The sequence below is a fragment of the Colletotrichum karsti genome, assembly GCF_011947395.1.
Source record: "Colletotrichum karsti strain CkLH20 chromosome Unknown Scaffold12, whole genome shotgun sequence".
In the NCBI taxonomy this organism is placed as follows: Eukaryota; Fungi; Ascomycota; class Sordariomycetes; order Glomerellales; family Glomerellaceae; genus Colletotrichum; species Colletotrichum karsti.
The window spans coordinates 264,803-292,255 of record NW_024065912.1 but is presented as its reverse complement, the minus strand read 5'-3'; the positions used below and the strand labels follow the sequence as shown (position 1 = coordinate 292,255).

Genomic DNA, 27,453 nt, shown 5'->3' with positions numbered 1-27,453 from the left:
GGGGGAATTGCGGCCCCACACATAATCGATGGATTAGCCCTACTACAAGCAACAACATCTTTTGTATCGACGTCGTTTTCAAGATCATTCTGGGGCCCCATCCACGGCTGCCATTCCCAGGACTCGCCCTCGTACTTTCACGACACGTCACTTGCGTCATGGCTTGCCAGGCATGCCGCACGAAAAAGATCAAATGCGACCGTGTCCGACCCGTCTGCCAGAATTGCAGACTACGTGCCAGTCAGTGCTCTTACGCCGGTGAGCGGCGCACTCGCCGCTGGGTCGCCGAGGCCGATGCCGAAAATAGACGCCTCTCCGGTTCTCATCCCTCAGCCAGCGAATCCAACCACGGCCCATCTCAAAGACCCGCCGATGCTGTTTCCGGCTCCGGCTCCGACTCCGGCGCTGGCCAGCAACAACCGGAGCCCCGCCACCAACAGTCTACCGCCCGCTCAGCGCACCTCTTGACGGATGTGGCTGCTCGCACCGACGTTAGAGTCGATCGACCGGACTGGCGTGCTGTTATCCCTGCCTCATCTGACTGGAATCAAATGGACTCCGACTCCATCGCTGGCGTTTTCACCCATATGGACCACGACAGCGAGGTCATCCCCAAATCCCCCGTCGGCTTCTCCTCCGACCAAGACGACAGCTTGGTCGACAAGATTCTCGACGGCGACGACCGAGAATGCTTCAAAGACGCAAATCCATCCATGTGGATGCGCATGGACGACGGCGACGAATACACCGGCCCGTCCTCCGGCATCTCCAACATTTCCGACCTCGGACTGAAATGGGTGCGGCAAAATGTGCCTGAATCCGATGATCTCTACGAAGCCATCCAAGATGTACGGAACGCTATCTTGTGCCACCTCCGCCAGCCCAAATGCATCCCTCAAGACCTGCCGCTGGCCCTAACGACACCACGTCAGACTGCAGATGTTCCTCCCTCGCAGATGCTGCAGTACATCAACGCCTACTTCTCGAAGGTCCAGGTGGTCTTTCCCATTTTAGATCGCGCCACCTTCCTCTCCCAGTTGAGCGCAATGGGCAATCATTCCGGTCTCATCCAGAAGCCCTCCTGGCTGGCCTTATTGAATGCTGTCCTGGCTTCAGGCTGTCGAGCTTTGCTTTCTGAAGAGACAGCTGAGGCTTTCCAAGCATCGGGTTCCGAGGCCTGGGGATACTTCCAGTTCGCCCTCTCGTACGAGCCCCAAATCATACACGGGGCCACTGATCTGATGGCAGTTCAAGCCATGGCCGTGATGACTGTCTTCGCCCAAGGACTTTCTAGCCCACAAAGGCTCGAGTACACTCTCTCCTCGATAACTTCGCGGCTCGCTCATGGCCTTGGACTACACCGCAACCCGCCTCCCGAGTGGAATCTCGCCGAAGACGAGAAGGAGGAACGAAACCGAGTATTTTGGGCAGTATACTGCTTGGATAAGTCAATAGCTCTACGGTGCGGTCGTCCCGCGGTCATTTACGACGAAGAAGTCAGCTGTTGCTTCCCACGAGGAATCGGTTCGGCAACTCGGGCGTCAGGGGGCGCTGCCATTAGACCGGACGAGAGACCGGTCGTATTCGACTTTTTCCGGTGCTTCGCAAAGCTTATGCGCATCGGCGGAAACATATCTCGGTCGTTGTATTCCGCGAGCGCCCTCTTGATGCCGGTTTCTCGGATGGTCCCAATCTTGAATCGCTTGCTGCAGGATTTGGAGACGTGGCTCAGTTCTATCGACACCGATATCCGGCCCGGAAGACCGCTGATCAAGATCCTTGGAAGGCAAGGAATATCGCGAGATCAAATCATTGTGCTCCATTCATCCTACTACTATATCTTGTGCTCCATCTTTCGAAGGGCATCGCCCATATTCACTCATGGTAATAGCAGTGTAGAGCACCTTATTGACAGGGGTTCACACATATCTCACATAGAGGCCGCAAGATCCATCATTTTGCTTACCAAACACTTTGACATTGAGAGCTTTGCTCCTGCATGGTACGTGCTGTTTCCTTCCGTCATATTTCCTTCGCTCTTCTCCGACCATGTTACTGTGGTGGAGGACCTGCATCGCTGATATCTGACCCCATGATTCCACCGGTCTAACTCTCACCTAAACGTGTAGGCTGGTGTTCTACTACCCATTCACAGCCTTGACAACAATATTCGTTCACGTAGTGTCTAATCCACCCGATGTCCGCACCCAGAGCGACATTGCTCTCATGGAAACTGCCGTCGGCTTCTTTGGCCGTCTCGAGCACATCACGTCTGGTGAAGCGGCCTTCACCAAAACGACGGAGTTTGTCCGGCAAGCCCGTAAGCTCACTGAGAAATACAAGAAGACAGACGGAGCTGGCCAGAAGCGAGTTACAACATCCACGATATCATTGCAACAGTGCGGGCACGTGGGGATGCTTGACACTTTTTCCAACGGTTTTGATGATGGCCAGGTTGACGACGCGCAATGTCATCTGGAACCTGACGCCATTACCACCCTAGATATTGGCGTCACGCCCACCCGCCAGTCTCTCTACTCCGATTCGGTGGGCTTCTCGGCACCGACGACCGAAGAAGCAGTCCAAGCACCGTGGTAGTGATGCCGAACTGCTCCCGCGGTTTTGAGCTAGAGTCATGATGGCCGCAATCAAATAAACAGAAATGATGTACTTGGCACCCTTATATTAAGTAACGCCCATCCCTCTTTTGTATTGATGGTTTGAATGCCTACGCCCGGATTCTCTCACCTACCCACCCTCCTCCGGGAATGGGAGGGTTAGACCCGGTGCTTAGCCCAGCGTGAGGCCGAAGGTCGCCCGAAGGCAATTGAGCCCGAGCCCGAGCCCGATTCCGAGTCCCAGAGACACGGCTGACTGGACCATGCTTGCATCTCCACTGCAACTTCGTCTGAGAGATCACGTCCTCGATCTTGCAAGTGCAAAGCCTACAGGCTGGAAAAGTCATGCAACCCGCGTGGGCCAATCTGACGCAGTTTCTTCAGCGTCTTCTCGTCCTTGCCAGCACGAAGCGCCTCGATCATCTCCTCGGCGTCGAAATCGGTACCGACGGGGTTCTCCGTGAAGTTTGCACCCGTCATGAAGGCGGTGGTCTCCTCGACGGTGTCGAAGTTGTCGACTTGGGTTTCGAGCATGTTGCCGTCCGGGTCCTTATAGTAGATGCTTGTCGTGGGGCCATGGTTGACGCACCGCACGGGTTCGATGCCGCGTGCCCAGCGTCGTCGGTACGAAAGTAGAAGGTCTGCCAGCGAGTCGAAGGAGAGGGCAATGTGCTCGGGGCCGCAGCTGGCGGATTCCTTGGGGGTAGTCTCGGGAATTGGGAGTAGGGTGATGCGGTACTGCTCGTCATTGTAGGTGATGAAGGATACCGTCTCGTCGTCGTATGTGATGCTCCCTCCGAGGAAGGATGCGTAGAAATCAGCCATACGGGACATATTGGCGGTACGCAGCACAAAGTGGGCAAGACCCGACGGGCTGGTGGTTTTTCTCGCTGGGGCCACGAAGTTCGGAATATTAGAGGAAGACGACATGATTTCTTTTTGCCTACTAAGAGGTCAGATATCTGACTGATGTGAGGGCTCTTTGAGTAAGGTATGAAACCGATGCTTCAAAGGACTTGGTCTTATCCAAGCGGAGCGCCTTCCACATGGTGACATTAAAATCAATAAATAGAGGAAGGAGCTTTGCTTAAGTTTATGGGCAAAAAACCCACGCTAGTATAGCGCTAGACCAGGGTACCCCCTAAATACTCAACCGCAATTAGCTGAGAGGCTGGATCGCGCCTTTCTTTAGTTATCTCTTGCCACTTTAACAGCATAAATTCTAGGGTAAGAGCCTCTATTAGGTAGGTATAGGACGCGGTTACTAAGCCCGCGCAGCGGCCGCCGGAGGCCCCGGAGGACCCCCGGAGGACTCCCGGAGGGTGGCGGTCCGCTTGAAGTTTCGTTGGCCACACAACATCGAAGTGCTCGTATTGCTTGACCCTACGACTGTTATACTTTGATGGATACTGCTCAGAAATGACAACATAGATTATGATATCGGAAGTCTAGTCTATGAACCCGAGTTCGCTCGCACACCGTTTCTTGTCTGCTTATTGTATTCCCCTAAGTCACACCCCGAACCCGAGGCCAAAGAAGCGGGCGAAGAGCGAGCTTTCCAGCAATCTCCGTCACATGAGGTTAGTTTCCATCAACTCGGTATGGAATTTGTAATACAGCTCCCAAGGCATGCCAATAAGGTTGGTAAGCACTCGGGTAACGCAAAAAGTCAACACTCCATCCACCACGGCTACCTGGATGAAGAGAGCAAAAATTAATGATCAGTGAGAGGCTTGAACTCTCGGCCTTGGCATTACTGAACATGTCTGATGACATATTAGTACCACGCTCTAACCAACTGAGCTAACCGACCGAACAGATTGTTCTGGTGTTGTTGTGTGACAGAGGCGGGAATGAGCCCTATGATGCCCCACGATAATGGAGTCGTAGAGGATCCATCGAGGATGGGGATCCCACCACAACCACAACCACAACCTTCTCTGTCCAACCTCAGCCCACGTCAATTTTATTGTTGTTCAGATTACTCATAAGTGTGCCTAAGTTTGGGGCAGGATTAACAACCATAAGGGCCCAAAATTCTCAAACAGCCGACAACAAACGCGCATTAGTTTCTTCACGTATTGCGAAATCTTGAACTCAAGTTTGAGGTCTGAAACCTTTTCTAATGGATTTGATTACCATACAAAGTCAGATTACACGCAAAAATCTACTGACGAAAGCCGCGGTTCAACTTAGGCGGCAGTGTATGATCGCTGTCACCACCCGCTAAGGTAGTTGGGTTGCTTATGGGACAGGTTAGTCACTGCCTACTGACGATGTTGGCTAGTTTAGCTGTGGACTTGGGGACATCTTCTACCTCCTTCTGATGTAAGTTAATGGTACAAGGTTTCCAAATTTCCTAGAGAAGCGACGTTAAAAAAAAAAAAAATACTGCCTTATTTCGTAGAACATGAGTTTTTGCCATCAAGAATTCTATCTCTGAGCGCTGGGTGGGATTGATGGTACGATTTCCGTACCGGAGACATGACCGGGACTTTGCTCACCATGCGATGAAACATCGCCCGAGATACATATCCGACGAATTGATGACTTGATAGAGCAGGAGAGTGCATGTAGATACGACCGGTCCGGGGTTTGACACCGTGATTGCATCCTCAACCATCGAATCCTTTCGAAACCGAGTTACTCTGAATCCTTCAGGTTCCCAGAGATAAAATGACCAGTAAAACCAACCGAAGCCACTAAAAGAAGACAACCAATCGGAAATCTGGAAGCCCGTAGAACTCTCGATAGGCGGAGGGCAACGTCAGTGACAGGAGACGTCCGACTAACCTTAACTCCTGATCCCTCAACACCAAACCAATACCCTCCAGTCAGAACCGCGCCTGACCCCTCCGTCCACTGGACCCTCCCGCCGCCACGGATGGTCCAGAACACCTCACAGCCCCGACCGATCATCTGAGAACTGCGAGGTCTCTCATTCGCTGTGATCTCTGGACCCCGACCCACCTTCGCGTCATGGCGCCCCAGCCACACCAGCTCAGCCACGCTACGTCACCTCTCAATCAACGGCTCTTGGCAATACCACCACCACCAGGTTTCCAGGGGAGGGAGAGTTCGCTGTGCCACCACAATCAAGGCCGCAAGCGAGCTGGTTGTGGTGGTCATTTACCGCTGGTTCTTTCCTTTTCCCGGGTACGAGTTGGCTCCCTCGTTCGTCACACGCTCCGCAGCGGAGGTATATAATTCACCCATATTGGCTTCTCTTCAACTCCGTAGCCAAGTCTACATACACAACGCAACCTCCAAAGCCAACGAGCCTTTTCACCTAAAAATCGAGCACTTCTACGTAAAAACAGTAAGGTTCATCTTGAGTTTTCTTCGGGAGCTTGGACTAACATCTTCCGCAGAAACCTTCCTCAACAACCTACCTCACAAACCAACCAACAAACCAACCAACCAACATGCCCTTCTTCTACTCCAAGCCCATCGGCGGCCGCAACTTCGGCACCAACATCCACGCAGACCGCCACGGCGTCCGCCGCGGTCCCTGGCGCTTCCGTCTCGGCCGCTTTACCTGCTTCAGGTAGAGACGTCGCAGACACGGTGTGAAGGTGTCGGTCCACTGAATCGCTTCCCGCCTCACTCATGTCGACCAACGGACGACCCACGTGCAGACGTGTGCCGCGGGCGGCGACCTACCTACCTATCCGACCAGCTACTACCTTCGATTCGCTGCGGATGAAGTTGAAGGATGAAGTTGAAGGATGAATACCTTTTGACGAAGATCATGGATACCGGAGTTTACTTTTGCGCGATTCGGGTTTGGGAGAGCGAGCGTTTCCTATGACCTGTTCTGTCCTTTCTGGGATTTACGACTACGGCGGCCCTGGAAAAAGGTCGCCATGATACTGGGGAGGACGATGGACTACCTAACTAGGTAGAGAATAATGAATACCACAGATACCAGAACGTACGAGCAGCTTCCAGTGACGCAAAGTGAATGAATGGTTCAAAAAGGGGAATCTTACCTAGTAAGAAGCTGGGTCTCTGGAAACATTTCGCGACAACTAAGGCGGCATGGTCTCCGAAAGAACTTTGAGTCAGTGTACAGCCAACATCGTGATTAGAGAGTTTTGGTATCGCAAACCTCACATGTTAGAATATTTATAAAAAATGTGACCGCGCATGAATGGTTGACGATCCAACAGCCAGCCAGCCAGCCTGCTTGCTTGTAGAAAAAAAGCAAAACTCACATCTACACGCGAGGAGCAAGCAGACGGAGACTGTGCTGGACGCCATTAAACAGCGAGATCGTCATCGTTCTGCTGGGTTCGAGGACTATTGTCAGCTAGCTGCTCAGGGACATTGGCAGATACACGTCAGGCACGGCAACTAGGCTGGAGATGAATCTTTCACGAGACGGTAAGTTCTAGCCAAACGAGTCCATGGAACAGCCAACCGGGGAGGCGGTGACATTTCGAATTGAGCGTAAGAATCTTGTTTTCCATGCCATCTAACGCCAGTATCAAAATAACCACGAAAAATGTCCACCGCCGTCCCCGAGGCTTGACCAAAACAAGGGGGGACACAAGCACGCCTGAGAGCATCAAGTCGTTGAAATTTGCTGCGTTTTTTTTTTCTTTGGTATTCATTCCTAGCACAACGGGACAATACCGAATTTCGTGTTGTCAGATGCCATGCCAGGCCCGCAGCAGCCCTCCTGAATCATCGCAGTGAGAAACCGTTTTATTCCGATGCATGATTTTTGGTTCATCACCCCCCCGTTATCCCTCGGGGAGAGGTGATGGATAGTGAGAGCACAACGCAAAGTAACCGTGGCGGAAGAACCAAGCCCCATTCGTCGCCCACGCCCCCACACCCGCAATGATTGTTGTTTGTTCCACAGAAAGTACCGACCGCGACGACCGCATACACACACGCGAGAAAGGTCCTGATTTAGACCTCGGTGGTGACCTTGGCCTTGGGGTTGGTGACCTTGACGCCGAGCTGCTTGGCGCGGGCGATGATGTCGATGCGCTTTCTCGAGGAGACGTTGTGGGCGATCCTGTTCATGTTTGTTAGAATGTGACGTTGGGAAAGGGGGAATCGGTCTCGTCGGGGTATACGCACTCGGCGGCGTAGGTGCGGTTGTGCATCAGCAGGAGGTTGACGTCGTTGACGTTGCTGACGAGGAAGGCCTTGTGGCCGGAGGGCATCATGTACTTGGTCTTCTTGTTGGAGCCGAAACCGATCTGGAGTGCGAAAAAGTCCCGTGTCAGCGATTTGCCCAATCTCGAAGAGCCCCTCTCCATCGAAGTAGCAGCCCATTCCGACGTGATTTCCTCCTCTTGAAACTACTTCTTCTCCGGCTCGGGAAGGATGTTAGAACGTACCGAGGGCATCGTCATGTTGCCGCGGAAGCGACGGCGAACACGGTTGTCAATACCCTTGGGCTTGCGCCATGATCGGTCAACGCGCATAAAGCGGTCGCTCTGGTGGCGGTTGAAGAGCTTCGTGCCTGTACAAAATCCGTCAATCGTCTCGTTCCATTCCAAAGGTTTTCTCGTTTAATCGTCGCTGGGGAAGGGTTTATCGGCGCGCGGGGTCGTGTGGGTGGTGGTGGTTTGCGTTGAGGAGGAAGGACATACGCTTCTTCACGATAGGGACGTGCTTCTTTGCGGCGGCCATCTTGACGAGGAAAAAATGTCAGTATTACAAAATCGACGATGATGACGACGACAATTCGATTGACGACGACGGGGAGCAGTTCAGATCTCACCTTGACGGTTGTTCCTGGCTGTGGTTAGTCGGGGGGTGGTTCGTCGTCAAGAACTTCGAGAGCTGCAAAAACTTGGGTGTGACCAGAGTTGGCAGTCTGGACTGGGGGGCTATTTCGACGTTAGGGCTCGAATTTTTGGATTTTTTCGGGCGGGTCACGTGGGATGTGCTCCTCCCGTTTTTTCTCGCCTGCAATTCGGGGTGCAAGGGGGCATGAATGCGACCAATCAAACGAGCATGTATTCTACCCCACTGAGGCGGCTCACCTCGACCCCGCCAAAAACTCACCGAAGGTCAATCAGCCCAGACAAAAAAAAGAGAGGGAGTTCATCTCATCCAGAAACAGCATCATTGAACAAAAAGAGCAAAAGCAGAAACTGCAAAAATAGAAGTTCCCACTCCGAGGTTCGAACTCGGGTCTTTCCGGCGCTTATCGGTTGGACTGAAAGCGGAATATCCTAACCACTGGACTAAATGGGACTTGTTGGTTGGTAAACACATAGCGCAAGACGCACATACAGCCAGGCTCCCTCCTCCCAGTGGTTCTAGGCCAGAGTGGACCGTCTGACCGCATTTTTTTTCTCGGGTTACCAGCACTCCCGAGTCGTCACAAATAGATGCCATCAAGGTTGAGAAGCGACATGGCACCCGTGATCCGTGGGTCGCCGTTCATTCATGAGGGGGATGATGCCCAAGCTGACAAGCTACAAAACTCCTCTCCAATCCGTGTCTATGCTTCGTATCGCCCTTTCCGTCCCGGGTTGTCATCATGTCTGTCATGAGTTGCAGGGCGTCGTGCCCAAGCCTGTGTCCTCTAAAGTCTCTCTATTCGTTCCTTACTGAGGCTGGCACTGAGGTTGGCCATCCTCTTCGTCGTCGTCCTCCCACTCGCCTCCGAATCCGGGGCCGCCCGCTCCACCCATCTGCAGACTTTTGTTAGCACGGTATGCGTCTCGACGGGTTATTCAAGCTTACCTCTTCCAAGCTCTCAACTTCCTCGTACTCGACCTCGTCGACCTCATCTGCCTTGATTTCAGGAGGAGGGGGCGGGAGGAGCTTGTTCAGAGTCTCGTATTCCTTGTCATCCTTCAACCAGCCGTCCTCGGGGAAGACGACGTCGACGATCAGGTACAGGTCACCCTTGGTGTCGCCGCGCTTGTGAGGCATACCCTCTCCAGGGACCTTCAAGATGTCGCCAGGACGGAGGATCTTGCCACGCTCGCGCTCGAGGTGAATGCCGCGGCCGTCAAGATGCGTAAGCACGGTCCGGGAGAAACCACCCAGAGCCTCGGCCAGAGAGACCTTGAGCTCTGCCGACAGGTCGTCGCCGATGCGGGTGAACTCGTCGTGCTCCTCCTGCTGCAGGTGGAAAACGATGTCTCCCGGCGTTTGGTCGGGGGCCTGGTCGGCCTCTCCCTCCAGCACGATCCTTTCGCCGTTCTGAGATCCTCTGGGGATGTAGATCTCGAGCACCTTCGTCTCGGACGTTGTGCGCTTGCCCTTGCACTTCTTGCAGCGGTCCTTCTCCTTGCAGAAGTTGCCGGAACCCTCACAGCGGTCACAGATGACCGTCTCTTTGCGCACCATGCCGGGACCGATCTGGCGGAAAGCCTCAGCCATACCGGCGCCTCGGCACTTCTCGCACTGCTGGGGCTTGACGTTGGGCTTGGCACCGGATCCTTTGCAGGTGCCGCAGAGAACCTGTTTGTTGGCGGAGAACTTGACAGTCTTGCCCTTGTAGAGCTCCTCCAGTGTGACCTTGTACGGCTGGTCCTCGTCGGGACCGCGACGAGGCCTTCTAGGGCCGCCGGGTCCGCCAGGGCCACCAGGACCGCCCATGCCGAAGCCGAACATTTGTGACAGGATATCGTTCAGGTCGACCTCGACGCCGCCTGGGCCGCCGGCGCCTCGCGACGGGTCGAAGGCGGCCATGCCGTGGGTATCATAGAGATGGCGCTTCTCCTCATCCTTGAGGATGTCGTAGGCCTGGCTGACAGCCTTGAACTTGGCTTCGGATTCTTCTCTGCGTTCCTCAGGGACTTTGTCGGGGTGATGTTGAAGGGCAGCCTAAAGGGAGGGGGACAAGTCAGCATTGGGCTTCGCAATTGAGGCTTGCGCTGTTGGGGCTGAGGGAATGATCACGAACCTTGCGGTATGCCTTCTTAATCTGGTCTTGGGACGCATCCTTATCGATCCCGAGCAACTCTGGAAAATGCGTCAGATGTGATCCACCACAAACAAAGGTACCGGGCTCCATAGACATCTACTTACCGTAGAGATCGATCTCTTCCCCGGCGTCAGGGCCGGCACTCGGTCCACCACTGTCCATGATGGATTACTGTAGCAAGGTTTACTCGGCAAAAAGAAAAGTTTCGCTCGAGATGTCAACCTTTCTGCGGTTTGGTTTGGAGATGTGAAAAGGTGGGATGTGGAGTAGACCTGAAAATATTTGTTGGAATGTACCTGCTGCCCGCTGATGGTTTGGCGGGGTACATCCAGTGCCTTACGGGGCGCTGTACAGCCCGCGTTGCTTGCAGCCTGAGTGCACGGCAGATCTATCAGGTAAGCCGCTGTTAGTGCATGGGACCCGTCAGTAAGATGACTTGCTTGCATGCCCAGAACCTGGGTTGTCAAAAGAATAGCTATTGGATCTCAGTCTTTAGTACACCACTTTGATCCATCCAAAGACAAGACTTGGATATTTGATAAACTATTTCACACATGTCTCTCTTCCCCCATCCCCTATGTTAATGTTGGGTGTAATGTCATAGTCATAGAAGGACCTAGACCGAGAACCTTATCTATTTCTCCAGCAACTATCCATCGCAGAAGGCGGTGTCCGAATTCCAAAGGAGAGCACCTCATCCCAGCCACTCTTTTCATGCGGTTTGCCAACCGACGAATCACAATACCGGTGTTGAAAACGATGCAAAGGACGAATGTAACGGCAGAGTTCTGCTAGAGCCTCGAAACCCACAGGCAACCGTACAACTGCGAGGCAACTGTAGCCGGGCCAAAAGACCGAGTTTCGCATATTTCGGAGGCCCGCTGACGAGACGGATCTGTGCAGCGTAATCTCGACTTTCACAGGCAACCGAAGTCGTCGTCTCAACAAGGCTCCGAGGCTACCGAGAGGGGGAAAAGACGGATGAGAGAGCTCGGTGAGTGCCAGAAGAGTTGTCGAAACCTTGGCTCGCGTGGCGCGCACAGATTCATCATGGCTTTCTTCTGATCAGAGTGAGACACACCTGACCAGTGTCATCTGAAAGCTGAGTGCAAACTCAAGGTGTTCGAGGACGTTTGGTGTGGATTGGTTCAAGTGGAACATCAATCGACTGCATTTTTCTATTTCGGGATTATGTTGAATAGCTGAAGTTCATAGGACATAGGACCCGAGGTGTTAGTGCATGTTAATGTTGAGAATCATGATAGCGCGGGCCTCAGGTCCAATTCGTAGGTGCATCCATCCATCAGTCCCGTCCATCCATATATGCTGCTGCGCCACACGTGGCTGAAGCTCATCGTCAAATTTCACCCATATCAGCTCATTCATCAATGACACAAAGCGCCTCTCATCCAGGGCGCACCCTCATGTATACAAAATGACAACAATATCACTGAGACCACATACCAGGTCTCTGCTGCAGCGCCAGCTTTACACATGCCAAAAATGCCGCGCCGGCTCCCCGCGGTGGCACTCCTCCACCGCCGAGCCCAGAGGTTTCGAGGCCCTGAGGAAGAAGCTCCCGACCCTGGGCAACAAGCTGCGTGAGCTGCCCGACAAGCCGGCGAGGACGCGCTTCGCGCCCTCACCGACCGGATATCTCCATCTCGGATCCCTCCGGACGGCGCTGTATAACTGGCTCCTCGCGCGGGCGACGGGCGGCCAGTTCATCATCCGCGTCGAGGATACGGATCGAGTAAGTCACGGAATGCCCTTTCACCGTTCGGCGCAGGATCCTGACAACTACGGACAGACTCGTATCGTCCAAGACGCCGTACCACGCCTCCTATCCGACCTGAAATGGGCAGACCTAAGCTGGGATGAAGGCCCAGACGTCGGCGGCCGCTTCGGGCCTTATGTTCAGGTACGTCTTCAGAACCTCACTCACACACAAGCCCACTCATCTGACCTCAACCACAGTCCAAACGTCTACACCTCTACCAAAAATACCTCACCCAGCTCCTCGAAAGCGGCCACGCGTACCGCTGCTTCTGCACGTCCCACGACCTGGAACGCCACAAGCAGCAATCCCTCGACGCCGGCGGCACCGCCCACTACCCGGGGACCTGCCGCGACGTCCCCGTCCCCGAGGCCGAGCGCCGCGGCGCGGCCGGCGAGCCGCACGTCGTCCGCTTCCGCGCCGGCGCCGGCCGCCTCCGCCCCTCCTTCGTCGACGCCGTCTACGGGAACTACCAGAAGAACGAGCCCGAGGACGACTTCATCCTCTTCAAGAGCGACGGGTACCCGACCTACCACTTCGCCAACGTCGTCGACGACCACCTGATGGAGATCACGCACGTCATCCGCGGCGCCGTGAGTTCCCAGCCCCCGCTTTTGGTTCTACTTAGTTTGAAGTAAGCGAGGAGGAGGGAGGAGGAAGAAGCTAACATGTACGTCACAGGAATGGCTCATCTCGACGCCGAAACACATCGCCCTCTACGAGGCCCTGGGCTGGGAACCCCCGACCTTCGCCCACGCGGGCCTCCTCTGCGCCCAGAACGGCGAGAAGCTGAGCAAGCGCAACCACGACATCGACATCTCCTCCTACCGCGACAAGGGCATCCTCCCCTCCGCCCTGAACAACTGGCTCGCCCTCCTCGGCTGGAGCATGCACGAGAAGGACGTCAAGAAGCACGGGGAGGTGTTCTACACCACGAAAGACCTCGCCGAGAAGGTAACTGACTGACTGAGTGTCTCTCATTCTCTCGTGAATGTACGATGCTGATCCGAAACCCTCACAGTTCTCCCTCCGCTTCACAAAGGGCAACATCAAAACCAACCCCGAAAAACTCACGCTCTTCCAGGGCAAACATCTCACCAAGCTCCTCACCATCGAGAACCCCTCCGCAGGCGAAGAACGTCTGCTCCGCCAGTCCATCATCCCCCCGACCAGGGCCCTCCTCGCCCGCATATCGGACCTCGTATCTTCCGGCGCGGAAGAGCGCCTCGTCTCCCCCACCAACAGCCGCTACGCCATCTCCGTCCCGGACTTCTCCCGCCTCGACCCGGCCCTCGACCCCCGCGACCGCGCCGCGTCGGAAAACCAGATCATGCGCATCCTCCGCACCACCATGGCCAAGAACGCCCCCGTCGACCCGCAGGCCCTGGTCTACGAGCACCCCTCGCTCTTCTTCCGCCCCAGCGCCATGGCCTACGCGCGGCACACCTTCACCCGCTCCCGCGCGTCCCTGCAGCCGGCGGAGGCGGAGGACGGCACGAGCCGGCCCCTGGGCGAGCTGGTCCGCGAGCTGAAGGCGGCCTTCGAGGCCGTCCCGGAGAGCGAGTGGGGCGCGGCGCGGCTGCAGGAGGTGATCAACGAGTTCGGCGCCCGGCTCGATGAGACGGCCCTGGTCAGGGGCAGGGAAGGGGTCAACAAGACGACGGGGGGCGCGAAGGCGGCGTACGAGCTGCTGCGGATGGTGTTGACTGGCGATGCCGATCGCGGGTCTAAGCCTGCCAAGTTGCAGCTTGCGGTGCTGGGCAAGAGCGAGACCCTCGCGCGGTTCGAGATGTGCTGTGCGTAAGGTGGCGGGGGGGAAGGAGCGGCGTATACGGGATTTCGGGGCTTGTGGTTTGACGGCCAAGACCGATTTGCGCTTGTCTGTTACGTCCAGGTGAGGCTTGGCTTCAGATGTACTATTGTCTTGTACGATACCATGTGACACGTGGAAAGGAATAGAAGTATGAAAAGTAGACATTCTGCTCTGTACCGATAGATGTGTGTTCTGTTGGATATGGTGTAGGTTCAAGCTACTCCAAAAATCAAAAGCCTGAAGCAGCCGAGTTTGGCAAGGGAATCTACCCGAGTAACCAGAGACCTGTCATGGTTCTTTTCCTTAAATTGGCGTAGATGTCTTCGGCAGACAAACTGTGGTCTGAGCTGGGTTAGCACCCATACGGTGACTACCTCATCTCTGATCTCATTCAGTTTGATAAAACCTCGAACTATTATTACCTCATGCGACGATCAACCTCGTGCTAGTTGTACAGCACACATTCAAGGCAGTAGAAACATTTACGTGTGGGAAGCAGTAGACGCAAGTTGGTGGATGCATTAGATTGATATGCGGGCCTCCGAAACCAGCTCATAATGATTGAGGAAAATGGTTGTCTGAGAGATTATATAGAACAAGGAGAGTTCCTAGCGGGGGGATGATAGATAGTAGAGAAGAAAAATAAAATCCCGCCACGTCAAACCCGGTTCTTCGTCACCATGAACCAAAAGAAACCCGGCCGCCACTCCTCCGTAGTAGGCTGATCCGTTTTCTAAAACAATGCAACGCTATGATCGTGTCGTTCGCGGCCGTCGGGGTGTGCCATCGAGCCAGCTCTGTGTGGCTCTCTCTCGCTCTCTCACTTTCTCAAATCAAACTTCGGCTTCATTTTCGTGTTTCAAAAAAGTGGTTCATTTCGTCCACGGTACCGTTTTGTACGCCCTTGTCTACAACCGCAATCCCCTCTCCGTAAAATGCAATCAAAGATGGTAATATATAGAGGGGGTAACTAAGTGAAGAAGGAAAAAAGGTTGCAGAGGCTCAGGGCGAGCAAAACGTTGGTCATCAAGTCGTCATGTGGCTTGGGGGGTATAATTCGTCTAAATTTCCTGAACCCAGATCTGTGAAGTATGTTAGTCGATTGTCCTGTCATTGAGCACGCAGATTGACTCACCTCCATCTTGCCAATGTCCTGCCTTGCCTTCCTCGCCTGACTCTTCGCAGTCATGATGGCCATGTCGAGGTCATCTTGATCGCCCATGGTGATCATGTCGCCATTAGGCATGTCCTCGTCGCGGATCTTGATCTTGAATCGCCTACGAAGGCCGAACTTCTCACGGATACGGTCGATGAAATCGGGGAATTCGACCGCCGCACCGACCATAATGTATCTGACATCCTCGGCATGGACCTTGACACGAATCTTGCGAATCTCTGGCCGTCTTGAGCCGCCGCGAGAAGACATGGAATTTGTGCCGGGACGTCGGTTGGACACCATCTCGAAGTCGCCCTCATCGAAGGAGCCGTAATCAGAACCGTCATCCTCGTCCTCCATGTACCTTTGGGGCACACGGCGGGACGTCTGCCGGCTGGTTCTCGTGCTGCCACCTCCGCCGCCACCTTGGTACATGTCGTACAACTCATCAGGGTAGGCGTCCTCGGCCTCTTCGTCGACGGGACGACCGCGCATCTGCTGGTCGCGTCTCGAGTAGCCCCTGCTGGGAGTGGCGGAACGAGACTCGGATCTCATGGACGGCGGCGCCCGACGATCGTTCTGTGGGCTGCTCGTCTTTTGGTATCGGTCATTTGATCTCGCGTTGTCGATGTTGAGCTTTGCAAGCATTGGCTTGGGGCCATTGCGAACAGACTGTCCACGGGTCATGCCACCGCCGGCGTTGGCCTCGACCTGGTCAGGCGGAGGTGTGGGCGGGAAGACGCCGCGGCCGTTGGGCGGCTCGGATTGTTGTCTTCTAGACGCCAAGCCGGGCTTGACGAGGTTTGTGGCGGCGAAGGAGATGTTGTCAGCGGGCCTGTCGTCCTTGTTATCGTTCTTGCCGGCCTGTAAACCAAGAAGTCTCTGATTAGCAAATGGATTCCCATAAAAGCTGATTGATTTGGGAATCGATCTGCCTACATTCTTGATCTCGGACCCGGCAAAGCCTGTGAAGGCGTTCGCGCGATCGGAGGCGGCGACCAGCCGTGCCTTTCCGAGGTAGTCCTTTGTCTTGAGGTTGCGAACCTTGGCCTCGTTCGGTCGGTACACGACACCGACGGGGATCGAAAAGACGGTGTAACCCTGCGGTGGTTAGCCTTGATCACAAGGGTTTGACTCAGGTCCATACCTCTGCCTCCTCACGAATGGCCTCGTCAATGACGTTGTGATCCTCGACGACCTTCTCCTTCACGGCGTAGGACAGATCTTGCAGACCGGCATCCTTTTGTTGCAGGTAAATGTAGCAAAGACCGCGGTTGAAGAGGACTTCGCAGGAGTAGAGCTTGAAGAGCAGGCCCAGTTGGGCGTAGTCAATCATGGTGTTTCCTCTGAGGTAGAGCAGGGTATCGTTGAAGTTGGCCAATGCCTCTTCGAAATCGCCGAGCAGGAAATTTGAGACGCCCTGTTGGAAGTAGGCGACAGCGAGGTACTGATCTAATCTGATTGCGCGCTGGTAGCACTCAACCTGGTTTTGGGTCAGTTCATGGTGCTCGGAGGTAGGCTCGGGGATCACGCACAGCCTTCTCATGCTCTCCTAACGTAGCGTGAATGACACCCATGTTGAAGAGAATTTTTGATGTGTCGGAAATCTTCTCAAAGTCCTTGAGGGCCTCATCGAACTCGTTGTTATCGTAGCGGCCCAGGGCCGACACCCACGTCTCTATTTCCTAGAGGGAGATCTGGTCAGTCATCTGCTCCGTGCGCTGAGGGCCCCCCTCAATGATCGTCGGGTCTTCGCATCGCGGGTGGTTGGGCTCCATCGAGGGGAAGTACGGCTTACTTGTTTCAACGACATTGTGGCCGAATGTGAATTATGGAAATGGGCAGAAACCCGGAAATCGAGATGCTGTTAATTTGCGCAGGCAGACTGTCGCTGCTACTGCTCGCAGAAGAAAAGGGGCGGGAGTTGTTTTCGCGCAGAGGGTATCGTGGGGAACTGCGGACTTGCGAGAAAGAAAAGCCAAAGAGCAATCCAAACCGGGCCAGAAGAACAGCGACGTGTGGCCGCGGGCGGCTAGAGAGGGTCCCAGGGCTATTTAGGGATGGATGGGATTAACAGCGCGGGCTGGGCAGCCGGTGGTGACCGTGCGGTGTGCTCGGCGCCACTGAAATGACGGTTGGAGTGTCCAGGTCGTGTCGTATCCCCGCTTCAACCTGTAAAATGGGCTGCAGCTGCAATCCAATGTGAATGCGGACCTGACCTGGTGCGGTAATGTGGTACCGGAAAAGGGCCAAGAAGAGTAGGAGCTGAAGATCTTGGCGCGTGGCGGGTATACCAGCGATCGATAAACTGCTGTTCCCTCCTCAGTTTTGACGGTGCCGAAAGTTTCTGCAAGAAACGCCGATGCGATACGCAGTTGGACGCAACGCAAGAAAGAGGGTTTTCGCTTTTCCCAACGGTGCCTGGTGCCTTTGGAATGAGCCGGGTTGCTGCAGGTTCAGCGTGCAGCTTACTAGCTGGAGCAAGTGCAGGCGAGGGTGAGGTGCGTCTGCCGTGAGGTGTGATGTGAGCTGTGTGCCTCGACGTGCGTCTGTCTCTATTTTAGAGTTGCTACTGCTGCTGCTTTTTCTTTCCTGGCCAGCAGAAGCAGATGCCAAAAGTAGGACAGTTGTTTCGGGTTTGTGTACGTTGTGCGTCGAAGGACGGATTAAGTTGTCGGGGAGGATGGGATGGCCCTTTACGGGTGGTGGGAGGGATATGTATGTAAGTCGGACAACTGCGCTAAAAGGGGGGGTCCGAAGGCCAGTTCAGTCCGTCCTTAATTCTTCTGTAAGTGTGGTCTTCTGCCCGCCTGTGACGAGACGAGAATAGAGAATGTGTGTGAAGAGTGTGTGAGTAAGAGGATTAGTGAGTGAGCAGATCCCCAGACTGTCCACACTAGCTTTTGCCTCTTGCGTTGTTCGGCGTGTGCCCCCTTCTCTCGGATTGTATCGTGCGTTAATTAGAGTCGAACCTCGGACGGTCGTTCGACTATGGAAGCTTGTTGCGGGTCGCAAGACTTGGAAAAGACAGGCTCGGTGGTCGGTTTGGGCTTGGTGGTCTTGTGATATCGAATTTCCCCAACTCTTTCGTCCCAGTTGTGTGTGATGGGATATCAACGAAAGGTGATGGAATGGCCAGACTTGCAGCTGGGCCTTGGGCAAAAGAATGGGAATGAATGGATGCAGGACGAAAAAAGCCAGCGCCTACGGATTAGAAAGGAGGGTAGGGTAGAGAAAATAGAGTCGATTGCGAGGGACCAAGGGGGACTTGACTGGTCGGGTTGTGGGCCGCGAGTCTGGGTGTATATCATGCAAGACCGCTCACAAGTGATTGATATTCACACTGGATTGTTCAGTCAGGAAACGCTTAGGATGCCTGTGCTCCGGCGGTGCTCGTCCAGTTGCGAGTTGCAGGGGCATCCAAGGGGTGGTTTCTTGCTATCGAGTCGAAGGGGGTGCTTGGAGCGAATAGCCCGGAACAAGTGGCTTGGGCGGTGCGGTGGATGAGAAAGGGGGTGTGTCTGAACCACTTTCACACGCCCTCTTGATACTTGTTTGGAAGAGACCGAGTTGTGCAACCGATCTCTCTGTGCCATGACAGGATTGGATCTGCCTCGGGACGGTAGAAGATCGTCTGCTGAAATACGCAGAGAGAGAGAACATATCGGTGTCGTCTGTCGACTTTACCCAAGATGTCGTCTTAGCCACTATAAGTTACCGCGCAGATCCTTCTTTTGGCATTCGACATGGTAGCTCGTCCGGCAAGGGAAACAAACTTGTCTAAATCGAGGGACAGAATCAACTGTTTTCTCTCGAAATCGAACCACTTTGCATATCTCGTCGCCAGATGCTGGGTTGTGGATGTGCTCGACATCGAACGTTGGGATTCCCTCGAGGCCTCTGTGCCTCTCTTGCACATCTCTCTCCCCTGTGGCCTACACTAGGGGTGCTCCCCCCTGGTCTGTCTGGGCATCCCATCCGACGTGCGTCCCGGGGGTGTGTGAGAGGCGCCTGGGCACCTTCACATTGGAGTGATGGGCTCGCCAGAAGAGTCGCAGTCCATGTCAGGGCGGGGCGGGTCAGATCGCGCATCTTGCGGTGGCCGAACCAGGGGACTGGCTGTCTCCGACTCCCATTCTCCTGACCCATCAGGGACGACCGCTGTCGACCTTTCCTATCCTGTGCCAGCCGTGTGCCTCTCAGCCGGGTAAGACGCAGCAGACTCTTAACGGCAATGCACTATTGTCGGGTGTCGCAGGCATCTTGCAACCACTGCGAATCAGGGCCTGTCGGTTCCCATGCACGAAGCGTTCCAGCGATTGCCAGGCTTGCCTGATTGGCCGCTAGGAACACGGGACTTGGACCCAGGTCGACGTCGGAAGCCACCAGCGCCTAGAGCCAAGGGCGCGTACGCGAGAGACTACTGCGTAACGCCACCTTGATCACACTTTTTAGCTTTGCGCCGGTGGTGATGGTGATCATGATGGTTGATGATGATAAGATGCAGCTGGCAGCTTGTAATCTTGCTCGTGGCTGGAGTGTTGAAGCGTGGGGACACTGCCGGTGCTGGATGATGCTGCAACTGCAACTGTGACTGCAGGCCCTCCCGTCCCATCTCGTCAGTTGTCGCTGCGGGCTATTTTGCTTTTTGTTCCCAGGATGAGGTGTAAGTGCTTGCAGACCGCCATCCATACTCGATTCAACTGAATGGCCCGCATTCCCAACCCAGCGGATTGGCGAGTGACGTTGCCGGAGCTTTTAAAATAGCATCACCGAGAGTGCCGTGCTCGCAGACTGCAGCAGATGGGAGAAGTTAAGCGCTTGGAGACATTTGGTGATTGGGTTGTCCCGGTCAACTGTCACTTCGGTCGCGTCGGCGGTGAGGTGTTTAGATATCCGAAGGCGGTGACAGTTGGACAGGCCGAGTCGTCCGGGCCTTCGCGGCAAGGTTATCCATTCCCCAGACTGCGGGTGATGTGCCTCACCATGGACGCCAGGCTCAGCTTTATCGGATTGGCGTTCTGGCGAGATGATGGGCTCAGGTGCGCCGAAAGTGTCACGATTTGACGATGAAGGAGGCTCGGTGTCGTACATCTGGGCACAGGGCAACGACGCCATGTCGATGGCTGGCATCTGCAGTGGCTACCGCGGGGTAGGGAGATGGTGTGGTGTCGTTGGCGTACAATGATCTGCGAGGAAACCGAGGGCTCGTCACATAAGGACCCGCCCAACGTCAGCGCCTCTGCGGCACAGATTCGGCAGGCTGTCCTGCCCCAACCAACGTTCCTGCATTTGGGGCATTCGGCCGTTCAAAGTCGAACGTCCCACGAAGACGGAATATGCAGGAGATGAAGGAGATGAGGTGAGATGGTGCTCGGTTGATTCGGCCGTGTCATGAGGCCATCGTGGTGCGACTGGCGCAGATATCCGTCTCGATCGCGGGGTTGGACCGGAGGAGGCATGTAGTCGCCTTACTCGCGCACATCCAATGGCTAGAAGATATCCGTAGTGTAAAGTGTAGTACTAGAAGAGGCCGCCGCCAAGGAGTTGACAGATTCCTCGCCGTCCCCCCTTGTGGCGTCGGTTCCGGTGCAGGGCATGTCGTCCAGTCTTTGTCAGAAGTTGGGCAAGCTTATCTGCAGCGGGTCCGTTGCGGTCCAGCCCATTTAGCGGAGGCCATCGAATTCGGAGGTTATGCTTGTGTGTCGGGAGCACAAGTGCTGACAAGACTTGGCTGAAGCCGAAATTGTGGTTAAGCCGTAAGACAATTCGGATAGGGTCGATGATATCGACGAGTTCCAGTTCCAGTGTTGAGGGGCGTGGTAAGGGAGAGAGAGAGCTGAGAGCACCAACCAGCAAGGACCAGGATCTGGTCAGATGTCTTGGCTTGGAAAGAAGCTCAGCCACAGCTTATTGAGTTACTTTCATCCCAGCTCCCTGTTTCTGACGATGACAATGCTCTTTCCTCGATTCCGTATCCCCTGGAAAGATTCAGATTATTGCGTAGCATTCAGAAGAACAGCACGGAAGCGTGGAAAAAAAGAAGAAAATCTCTGCCTTCTTTTCCGCATCGGGAAGGGAATGATGTAAGGTCAACAGGGGACTGAGGCAGACCGGCACGAGCCTGAGGCTGGTCCCGCCTACCGAAAGAACTGGACAAGCAAACAAGGAAAGAAGGAGCAATCAATGACTTGCATTGGATTCTTCACCGTGCCTCTCAGATTACCTAAGCGGGGGAAAGTTCAGAGAAGCTCCTTCCAACGTTCCATAATCCCGTCCCGTCCCTGCTGCCACCCTTCGGAACCAACAGACAATAGCTTATTCGCGGATCGTTGGCGATATCAGGGGCAAACAAGACAAGACAAGCTCTTACAGTCCCGAACATTCCCTTCCCTTAGCCTCGTCTACCTTATTACCACTATTGCTTCTTCCCCTTTTTCCTTTAAAAAAACGCTTATATCGCCCTAGCATCTGGGCTTCGATATGCTCTACCCCGAGTGGGCAAAAGAGACAGCCGCTACCTAACTCTAATTATCCCTGTCGTCGAGGGTCTCAAAAAGCCTACGAAACTCGCTTCTCCTTCAGGCTGTTTTGGAAGTCCCGTGCTGGGGTCTCCGCTGACGTCCCGTTTACAGGGTAGCCACGCTCTTTTGGCCCCCATTGACGCCTTAGCCTGGGAAGGCAGCTTCCGCTGTAACGCTAGCGGTAGTGGGGTCAAAGTCTCTCGTCACCCAGATTCTGCGCAAGAGCTACTTCCAACGTCTCTGCCCAGACCAACAACCACTCCGCCGCATGAACCAGACGTCAAGCCAACGAACTTGCCATGTTTTACCACGCAGCATCCGGTCGAGGTCGACGTCGAGGGGCAATGGTATCCAGCCGCATGCCTTGCAGCAGCACCGCATGTCTCCCTCAGTCATCACTACGGATGTCTCGACCGATCAGAACCCTACCTACCTTACCTACACCATACCACCTTACCAAGACCACACAGACGGGAACACGCATCGCAGACAGCAGCACTACGACGCTCCGTTCCTGATCTCCCTTTTCCTCTACCATCTCACGCTCTCCTTCGAGTGTCACAAGTCTGGGCATCCCTTCGAACGGATGAATCCACCCGTGACGCGGCGATCTCGCCGTTGCTGGTGCTTTCCTCCCTCAATGCGAACTGCACTGGACTGAACTGCGTTGAACCTCAACGGTCCGCTACCCGCATTGCAAATCACAACCGGGGACCGGCTGAAATCTTCCATCGTCAAACAAACCACAGGCTGCTGACTCGACTGCTACCGAAACCGCTGTTTTCTGAATCGCTTTCGCCAAAACAAGTTTACACCACATCACAGCCTTGGGCACAGTTCTGCGCAAAGGCGCCCAAATGCCACTTTGGATGCTTAGGGTTCTGTCACCTGTGCCATGACATGTGGTCATGAACACCCTCCTCTTCCCCAGAGGCAATGCGCATTACCTCATTCATACGGCCGCCTTAGCTAACCTGTGCTCCCAGACCTCCCGCATCCCATATCAACCAAGCTTGGTTTCAAACTCGGCCTTGCTCTCCACACATCGACTCCTTTGCTGCTTACATCAAAAGTGCCGCCTATCGTTCATAACCACGTCGATATTCACGCCCTCGCCCACACGTATCAGCCTCGACTCCTACTAGGCACCCCGCTCTGTCTGCGTTCACTCCCTCGGTGGGCCTCTTCACGGCAAGCCAGCTCCGACCCCCTTGCGATCCAGAGAATTAAGGTAGCGCCTCTGGTCCCTGTCGTCCCTGTCCGACCACACACGCGTATTCGTCTCATCTACCACCTGTCACTCGCGCTCCGCCTCCTTCCGGTCTTCGATCGGTGGGGGGAATCTCCCGGAACCGTCATCAGTGTTTCTTCTAACATGATCTGCATCAAAGCCGACGCTGGAGCCACGTCTTCTCTGCCTGCTTTCCTGCCCTGAAGCGGGCCTTTTTCGCAGTATCTGGAGTCCTTGGGCAAAGATTCAAAGTCGCACTGCCCTAGCCTTTCCCCGCCGTCCCACCACTCGGAGACGATCAAGAACTCGGCAGAAAAATCTGGCTGAGACAGGCCTTGGAAAGCTTGGCACACCAAGGTTAAGTCGATGGGGCCAGAGAGAACGGACGGTGCCAACAACCTTACCGAGACCCCAGACTCCAGCGCCCTGTTAAGCTGCGTCAGGGTCGGCAAACCAGAGTCGACCGTCACGGTAGCCGCGAGTCGTCCAAGCCCGAACAGTCTCTTGAACCTACTCCGTACAGCATCTGCCTCTGTCGACAGGATGCCAAGGTCTCCAGAAACTCAGCCTCACTGTCGAATCCACCCGTGGTGTGGTTCTTTGCATTTCTCACACCACACAAGTCCAAGACCCCTGACGTCTTGTGTGCCATTGTTCTGGGAAGCCTTGGCCGTCGACGGTAATCCCACCTGGTAGACGCTGTCCGAGGCCAACGTTCATCGCAAAAATCGTACGATGTTGTTTACTGCAGCTGCCACCTCCACGTGTGGTCATTGGTGATCTACTTGAGTTTATTCGGCTTGTTCAACCGAGCTTTCTGGCGCCAAAACAATGGATAATCTCTTGTTCTTGTCGTGATCTTCGTGATCCATCTCATACATCATTCGACAAGTTCCCGACGTTGGCTCGACGTGGCACCTACAACATGCCCTTTTGGACCTCGTCCTTCCTCTCCTCCCACAGCGTCTTGCCAGTGCATGAGCATACGGTCTTGTCATTGTCCCACACACCCGCACTCCTGGCAATCACGCCGACCAGTGTGTCCGGGTCATTCTTCAGAACTCCCGCGGACTCATCTTGTCTCGAGACGACCATGGCGTGGCCAATAATCTCCCAGATCTGGAAGGGCTTATCGAGGTACGCGCTGCCCCGACCATCCTTGCCGACGTCAAAGACGCCCAGAAACCCCTTGGCAGCGGCGCCTTCACTGCCTCCCGACCAGACAGGGCCCGTCGATGAGGCGCCCCTCTCTAGGTTGCCGTACTCACGGACGGTCGCCCGGTAGGAGCCGGGGGCGACGCCGCGAAGTGTCAAGTCAATCAAGGTTGTGGTTGGGGATACCTGCACCATTCTGGCGAGGCCCCGGACCTCTCGGGTTCGCTCCTCAGCAGCAACGTCACCGTCGACTTGGTCAAAAGACTCGAGGATACTGACAGCTGCGCCTAATTGGGTGAATAAGCCTCTGATCGTGTAACAAGGTGTCCAAGGTGAGCAGGTTTAAGATGGCGAGTCCCCATCTGCCGACGAGTGTGCCGGCAAGACCAGACCGGTCGGGTGGTATCAGGAAACAACTTAATGTTCGCCAAGGGGTTACAGAAAATGCGGAATAGCGTGGGCGAAGCCTACGAGCCAGGCAGAAGATTTGTTGGATGGGGTTCGCAAATCGAACACCCAGGGAGAGAAAAGAAAGGAGCCTAGTCCACCTACTGTTTGATGCTCCCGAACCTCGCAGGATAGCGTCCCTCCCCGTGGCTTGGATGGCGTCAACAATGGCCGATGGTGCGGCTGCAAAACGTCGCCAAGAGTTAGTGTCATGATTTGCCAAAACGCAGAATGCCAATCTTGACTCTATCGGCGAGGGTGAGGCATCAAGAAAAAGACTCAAGCCTTGGGGAAGCCTCAAAGCATACCGGCTCTGCCGCCCGCAAGGCCGCTGTCCGAAGACCGCGCCAAGCATCGCGAGAACCTGCGATATACGGACGGCAGGCGGCGCGCGGCGGGCAGGCGGATGTGGGATGAGGTACCACTGAAGACCCGAGATGGTGGGACGGAGACACCCATCAACAGCGGCAACAGCAGCAGCATTGTTAAACCCAACCCCCTCCTCCAACTTTCTCGGGCTCAGAGTTTTGCGGCAGATGGGAGCGTACCTGTGCCCTCGACGGAAATCAATTGGTCCTTGAGATCGGCCTCGACCTTTGTGATGCCCCCCAGCTTGTACAACGAGTCTGAAACGTCCTTGACGCAGCCGTCACATGTCATGGGCACGGCGAAAACGGTCTAGTTCGGATTTTATTCGTTTCATTAGCATGACGACTTCCCCTTAGTAAGGAAATTCCGGGCAGAAAAAGAGCCAAGGTAGGGGAAGAAGAAGAAGAGGTAGGCTGTTTTCCGTGTGTAGTCCGAGTTGGGGATGCAATACGTTGTGAAAGCCTCTCTCACTCTTCTCTTTGGCGCGTGGTGAGAGGGCGGGTGAGTGAGAGAGGGACAGCGCGGAGACGAAGATGGGAAGGGGAAAAGGAATGGACGAACCTGAAAAGGATGTGAGACGGTCATCGTGAAGGGTCTCCTCGTCGGTCCTGTCGCGCTTGGCTGGTGCGGGCTTCGTAGCAGAAGAGAGCGATAGTTGTGCAGGAAATCGTGGAGGCAGTAGACCATGCTCCGGCCCTGTTTCTCCGTTGCAGTTGTTGAGTCACCAAAAACAGAAGCGGTCTTGGTGAAGGAAGATGGTTGTTCAAGACTAGGTAGACCAATGGATGTAATTCCTGGTTCTGAGGTTTGTAGGTCTTGTTGGTTTTCTATTCCCTTCCAGAAATGCCCTACTGTCGAAGTTGCCCAATGGGAAAACGGGATGCGCCTTTAATACCCGTATCGTGGGCTCTTTTTTTGCTTTGAAATCGCCTTTGCAATGGGACCTACCTACCACCACCACCACAGTAGCAATTAAACGTAACGCAGCGCAACCGCTCTGTCGCGAAGAGCGCTGAGGAATTGCCCCGCCGTGTGAATGACGCCCGGACCAGCCGGTGCCCCTCAACTGTGACATTCCATTTCGCAATCGGGGGGGAGTTTTCTCGGCGCTCGGTCACCGCAGATGCCGATGTGGCCGATAAGAGACAATCGAGCTTATCTTATCGGTTGCATCACGGGCTGAATCACGTGTGGGCGCGTCTCCAAATTTTTGGGAGCTGGCTGGAAGCTGCATACTATCGGGCGGGATTTGCCAAACGACCGTTGACGACATTTGCGAGCCGCAACACGCCTGACCGAGGGCCCGCTGCCGATCGTCCTTTGCCAACTGGACGAATCCCTCACGAGAAAAGAACGAGCGGAAAGAAAACCCAAAAAAAGAACCGAGCTGAGGCGGCTGGCCCAGCAGAAAACTCAACATGTCGCAAACCGTCGGCCTGGTACGTTAAACCACATCCCTCCATTGCCAATTGCGGCCCCGGACCCGAACTCCCCCAGCTGACGAACCGCTCTCAAACCAGACCCGCCTCTCCTACTCCCGGGTATGGCACCAGATCTCGGCGGCGGCCCCCCACGCGACGCTCTCGACGCAGCCGGGCGTGACCCCTCCCTCGCTGGGTCGCCTGGCCTCGCGGATCGCGGTGCTGCTGATGGGCAAGCACAAGCCGACGTGGGACCCGTCGACGGACTGCGGGGACTACGTGGTGGTGACGGACTGCGCGGCGCTGCACACGACGGGGCGGAAGAAGTGGCAGAAGACGTACTACCGGCACAACACGCGACCCGGGTCCTTGCGGCAGGTGACGATGGACGTGCTGATGGAGAAGCACGGGGGCGCGGAGGTGCTGCGCAAGGCGGTCAGCGGGATGCTGCCGAAGAACAGGCTGCGGGACAAGAGGCTCGCGCGGCTCAAGGCGTTCGAGGGCGAGGCGCACCCGTACAAGGAGAACGTGATCCGGTTCGGGGACGTGGCCGTGGGGGAGACGGGGTGGGAGGAGCAGGTGAGGGCTATTCGGGAGGCCGATGCGAAGAGGGTATGAGGCGGGGAGGTTGAGGGGGCTGCTGTAAGACGTGTATGTTGTGTATGAATATGGCATCTCAATTGGAAGTCTAATGGTTCACGGGAATGAGGTTTGTGGGTTGACGTGGATGTTTTGTGATTGTACGACGGCTCTTGGAGTGCTGCTGAGACGCTTAGCCTCGTAAGACGTTGAATTGGGACGCAGAAGTCGTCTCGGAATCTCAAATGAACTCGACATGTGCTGTAATGAGAGTCTTGCAGTGACTTGGAGAAGTATCGCTCGAGCTAGAGTAGGTCATATCAAGTCATCACGGGTTTCGGAGGCATGTATGATGCTTGGCAGGCTGGTTCAATACGATGGAAACAGTCGAATGTTGTTCTAATGGATTTTGCTGGTCTGATTCGAGATATAAAAGCGTCTATGGCAGACAACC

General features: G+C 55.0%; 8 protein-coding genes across 8 annotated transcripts; 3 read left to right on the top strand and 5 right to left on the bottom strand.

The window, feature by feature from the left end:
- Positions 1–158: 158 nt before the first annotated feature.
- Positions 159–2,598, top strand: CkaCkLH20_04484 (uncharacterized protein; the record flags this gene model as incomplete). The annotated part of the gene is made up of 2 exons (XM_038887203.1): positions 159–1,447; positions 2,130–2,598. The coding sequence occupies 2 exons, from the start codon at positions 159–161 to the stop codon at positions 2,596–2,598; spliced, it is 1,758 nt and encodes a 585-aa protein (XP_038747369.1).
- Positions 2,599–2,945: 347 nt separating this feature from the next.
- CkaCkLH20_04483 (glyoxalase/Bleomycin resistance protein/Dioxygenase) lies at positions 2,946–3,452 on the bottom strand (the record flags this gene model as incomplete). The annotated part of the gene is made up of 1 exon (XM_038887202.1): positions 2,946–3,452. One exon carries the CDS (start codon positions 3,450–3,452, stop codon positions 2,946–2,948), a length of 507 nt encoding a protein of 168 aa, XP_038747368.1.
- Positions 3,453–7,538: 4,086 nt separating this feature from the next.
- CkaCkLH20_04482 (60s ribosomal protein l32) lies at positions 7,539–8,270 on the bottom strand (the record flags this gene model as incomplete). Its single annotated transcript, XM_038887201.1, has 4 exons — positions 7,539–7,647; positions 7,713–7,834; positions 7,976–8,100; positions 8,231–8,270. The coding sequence occupies 4 exons, from the start codon at positions 8,268–8,270 to the stop codon at positions 7,539–7,541; spliced, it is 396 nt and encodes a 131-aa protein (XP_038747367.1).
- Positions 8,271–9,196: 926 nt separating this feature from the next.
- Positions 9,197–10,689, bottom strand: CkaCkLH20_04481 (DnaJ domain-containing protein; the record flags this gene model as incomplete). The annotated part of the gene is made up of 4 exons (XM_038887200.1): positions 9,197–9,283; positions 9,336–10,427; positions 10,507–10,565; positions 10,632–10,689. The coding sequence occupies 4 exons, from the start codon at positions 10,687–10,689 to the stop codon at positions 9,197–9,199; spliced, it is 1,296 nt and encodes a 431-aa protein (XP_038747366.1).
- A 1,273-nt stretch (positions 10,690–11,962) lies between these two features.
- CkaCkLH20_04480 (glutamyl-tRNA synthetase) lies at positions 11,963–14,108 on the top strand (the record flags this gene model as incomplete). The annotated part of the gene is made up of 5 exons (XM_038887199.1): positions 11,963–12,280; positions 12,338–12,448; positions 12,505–12,897; positions 12,986–13,258; positions 13,326–14,108. The coding sequence occupies 5 exons, from the start codon at positions 11,963–11,965 to the stop codon at positions 14,106–14,108; spliced, it is 1,878 nt and encodes a 625-aa protein (XP_038747365.1).
- A 1,035-nt stretch (positions 14,109–15,143) lies between these two features.
- Positions 15,144–19,755, bottom strand: CkaCkLH20_04479 (NADPH oxidase regulator; the record flags this gene model as incomplete). Its single annotated transcript, XM_038887198.1, has 6 exons — positions 15,144–15,199; positions 15,249–16,137; positions 16,213–16,374; positions 16,421–16,756; positions 16,809–16,958; positions 19,720–19,755. The coding sequence occupies 6 exons, from the start codon at positions 19,753–19,755 to the stop codon at positions 15,144–15,146; spliced, it is 1,629 nt and encodes a 542-aa protein (XP_038747364.1).
- Positions 19,756–23,946: 4,191 nt separating this feature from the next.
- CkaCkLH20_04478 (putative heavy-metal-associated domain-containing protein) lies at positions 23,947–25,290 on the bottom strand (the record flags this gene model as incomplete). The annotated part of the gene is made up of 2 exons (XM_038887197.1): positions 23,947–24,470; positions 25,179–25,290. 2 exons carry the CDS (start codon positions 25,288–25,290, stop codon positions 23,947–23,949), a joined length of 636 nt encoding a protein of 211 aa, XP_038747363.1.
- A 1,178-nt stretch (positions 25,291–26,468) lies between these two features.
- CkaCkLH20_04477 (50s ribosomal protein l13) lies at positions 26,469–27,038 on the top strand (the record flags this gene model as incomplete). The annotated part of the gene is made up of 1 exon (XM_038887196.1): positions 26,469–27,038. The coding sequence occupies one exon, from the start codon at positions 26,469–26,471 to the stop codon at positions 27,036–27,038; it is 570 nt and encodes a 189-aa protein (XP_038747362.1).
- Between the last annotated feature and the right edge of the window lie 415 nt (positions 27,039–27,453).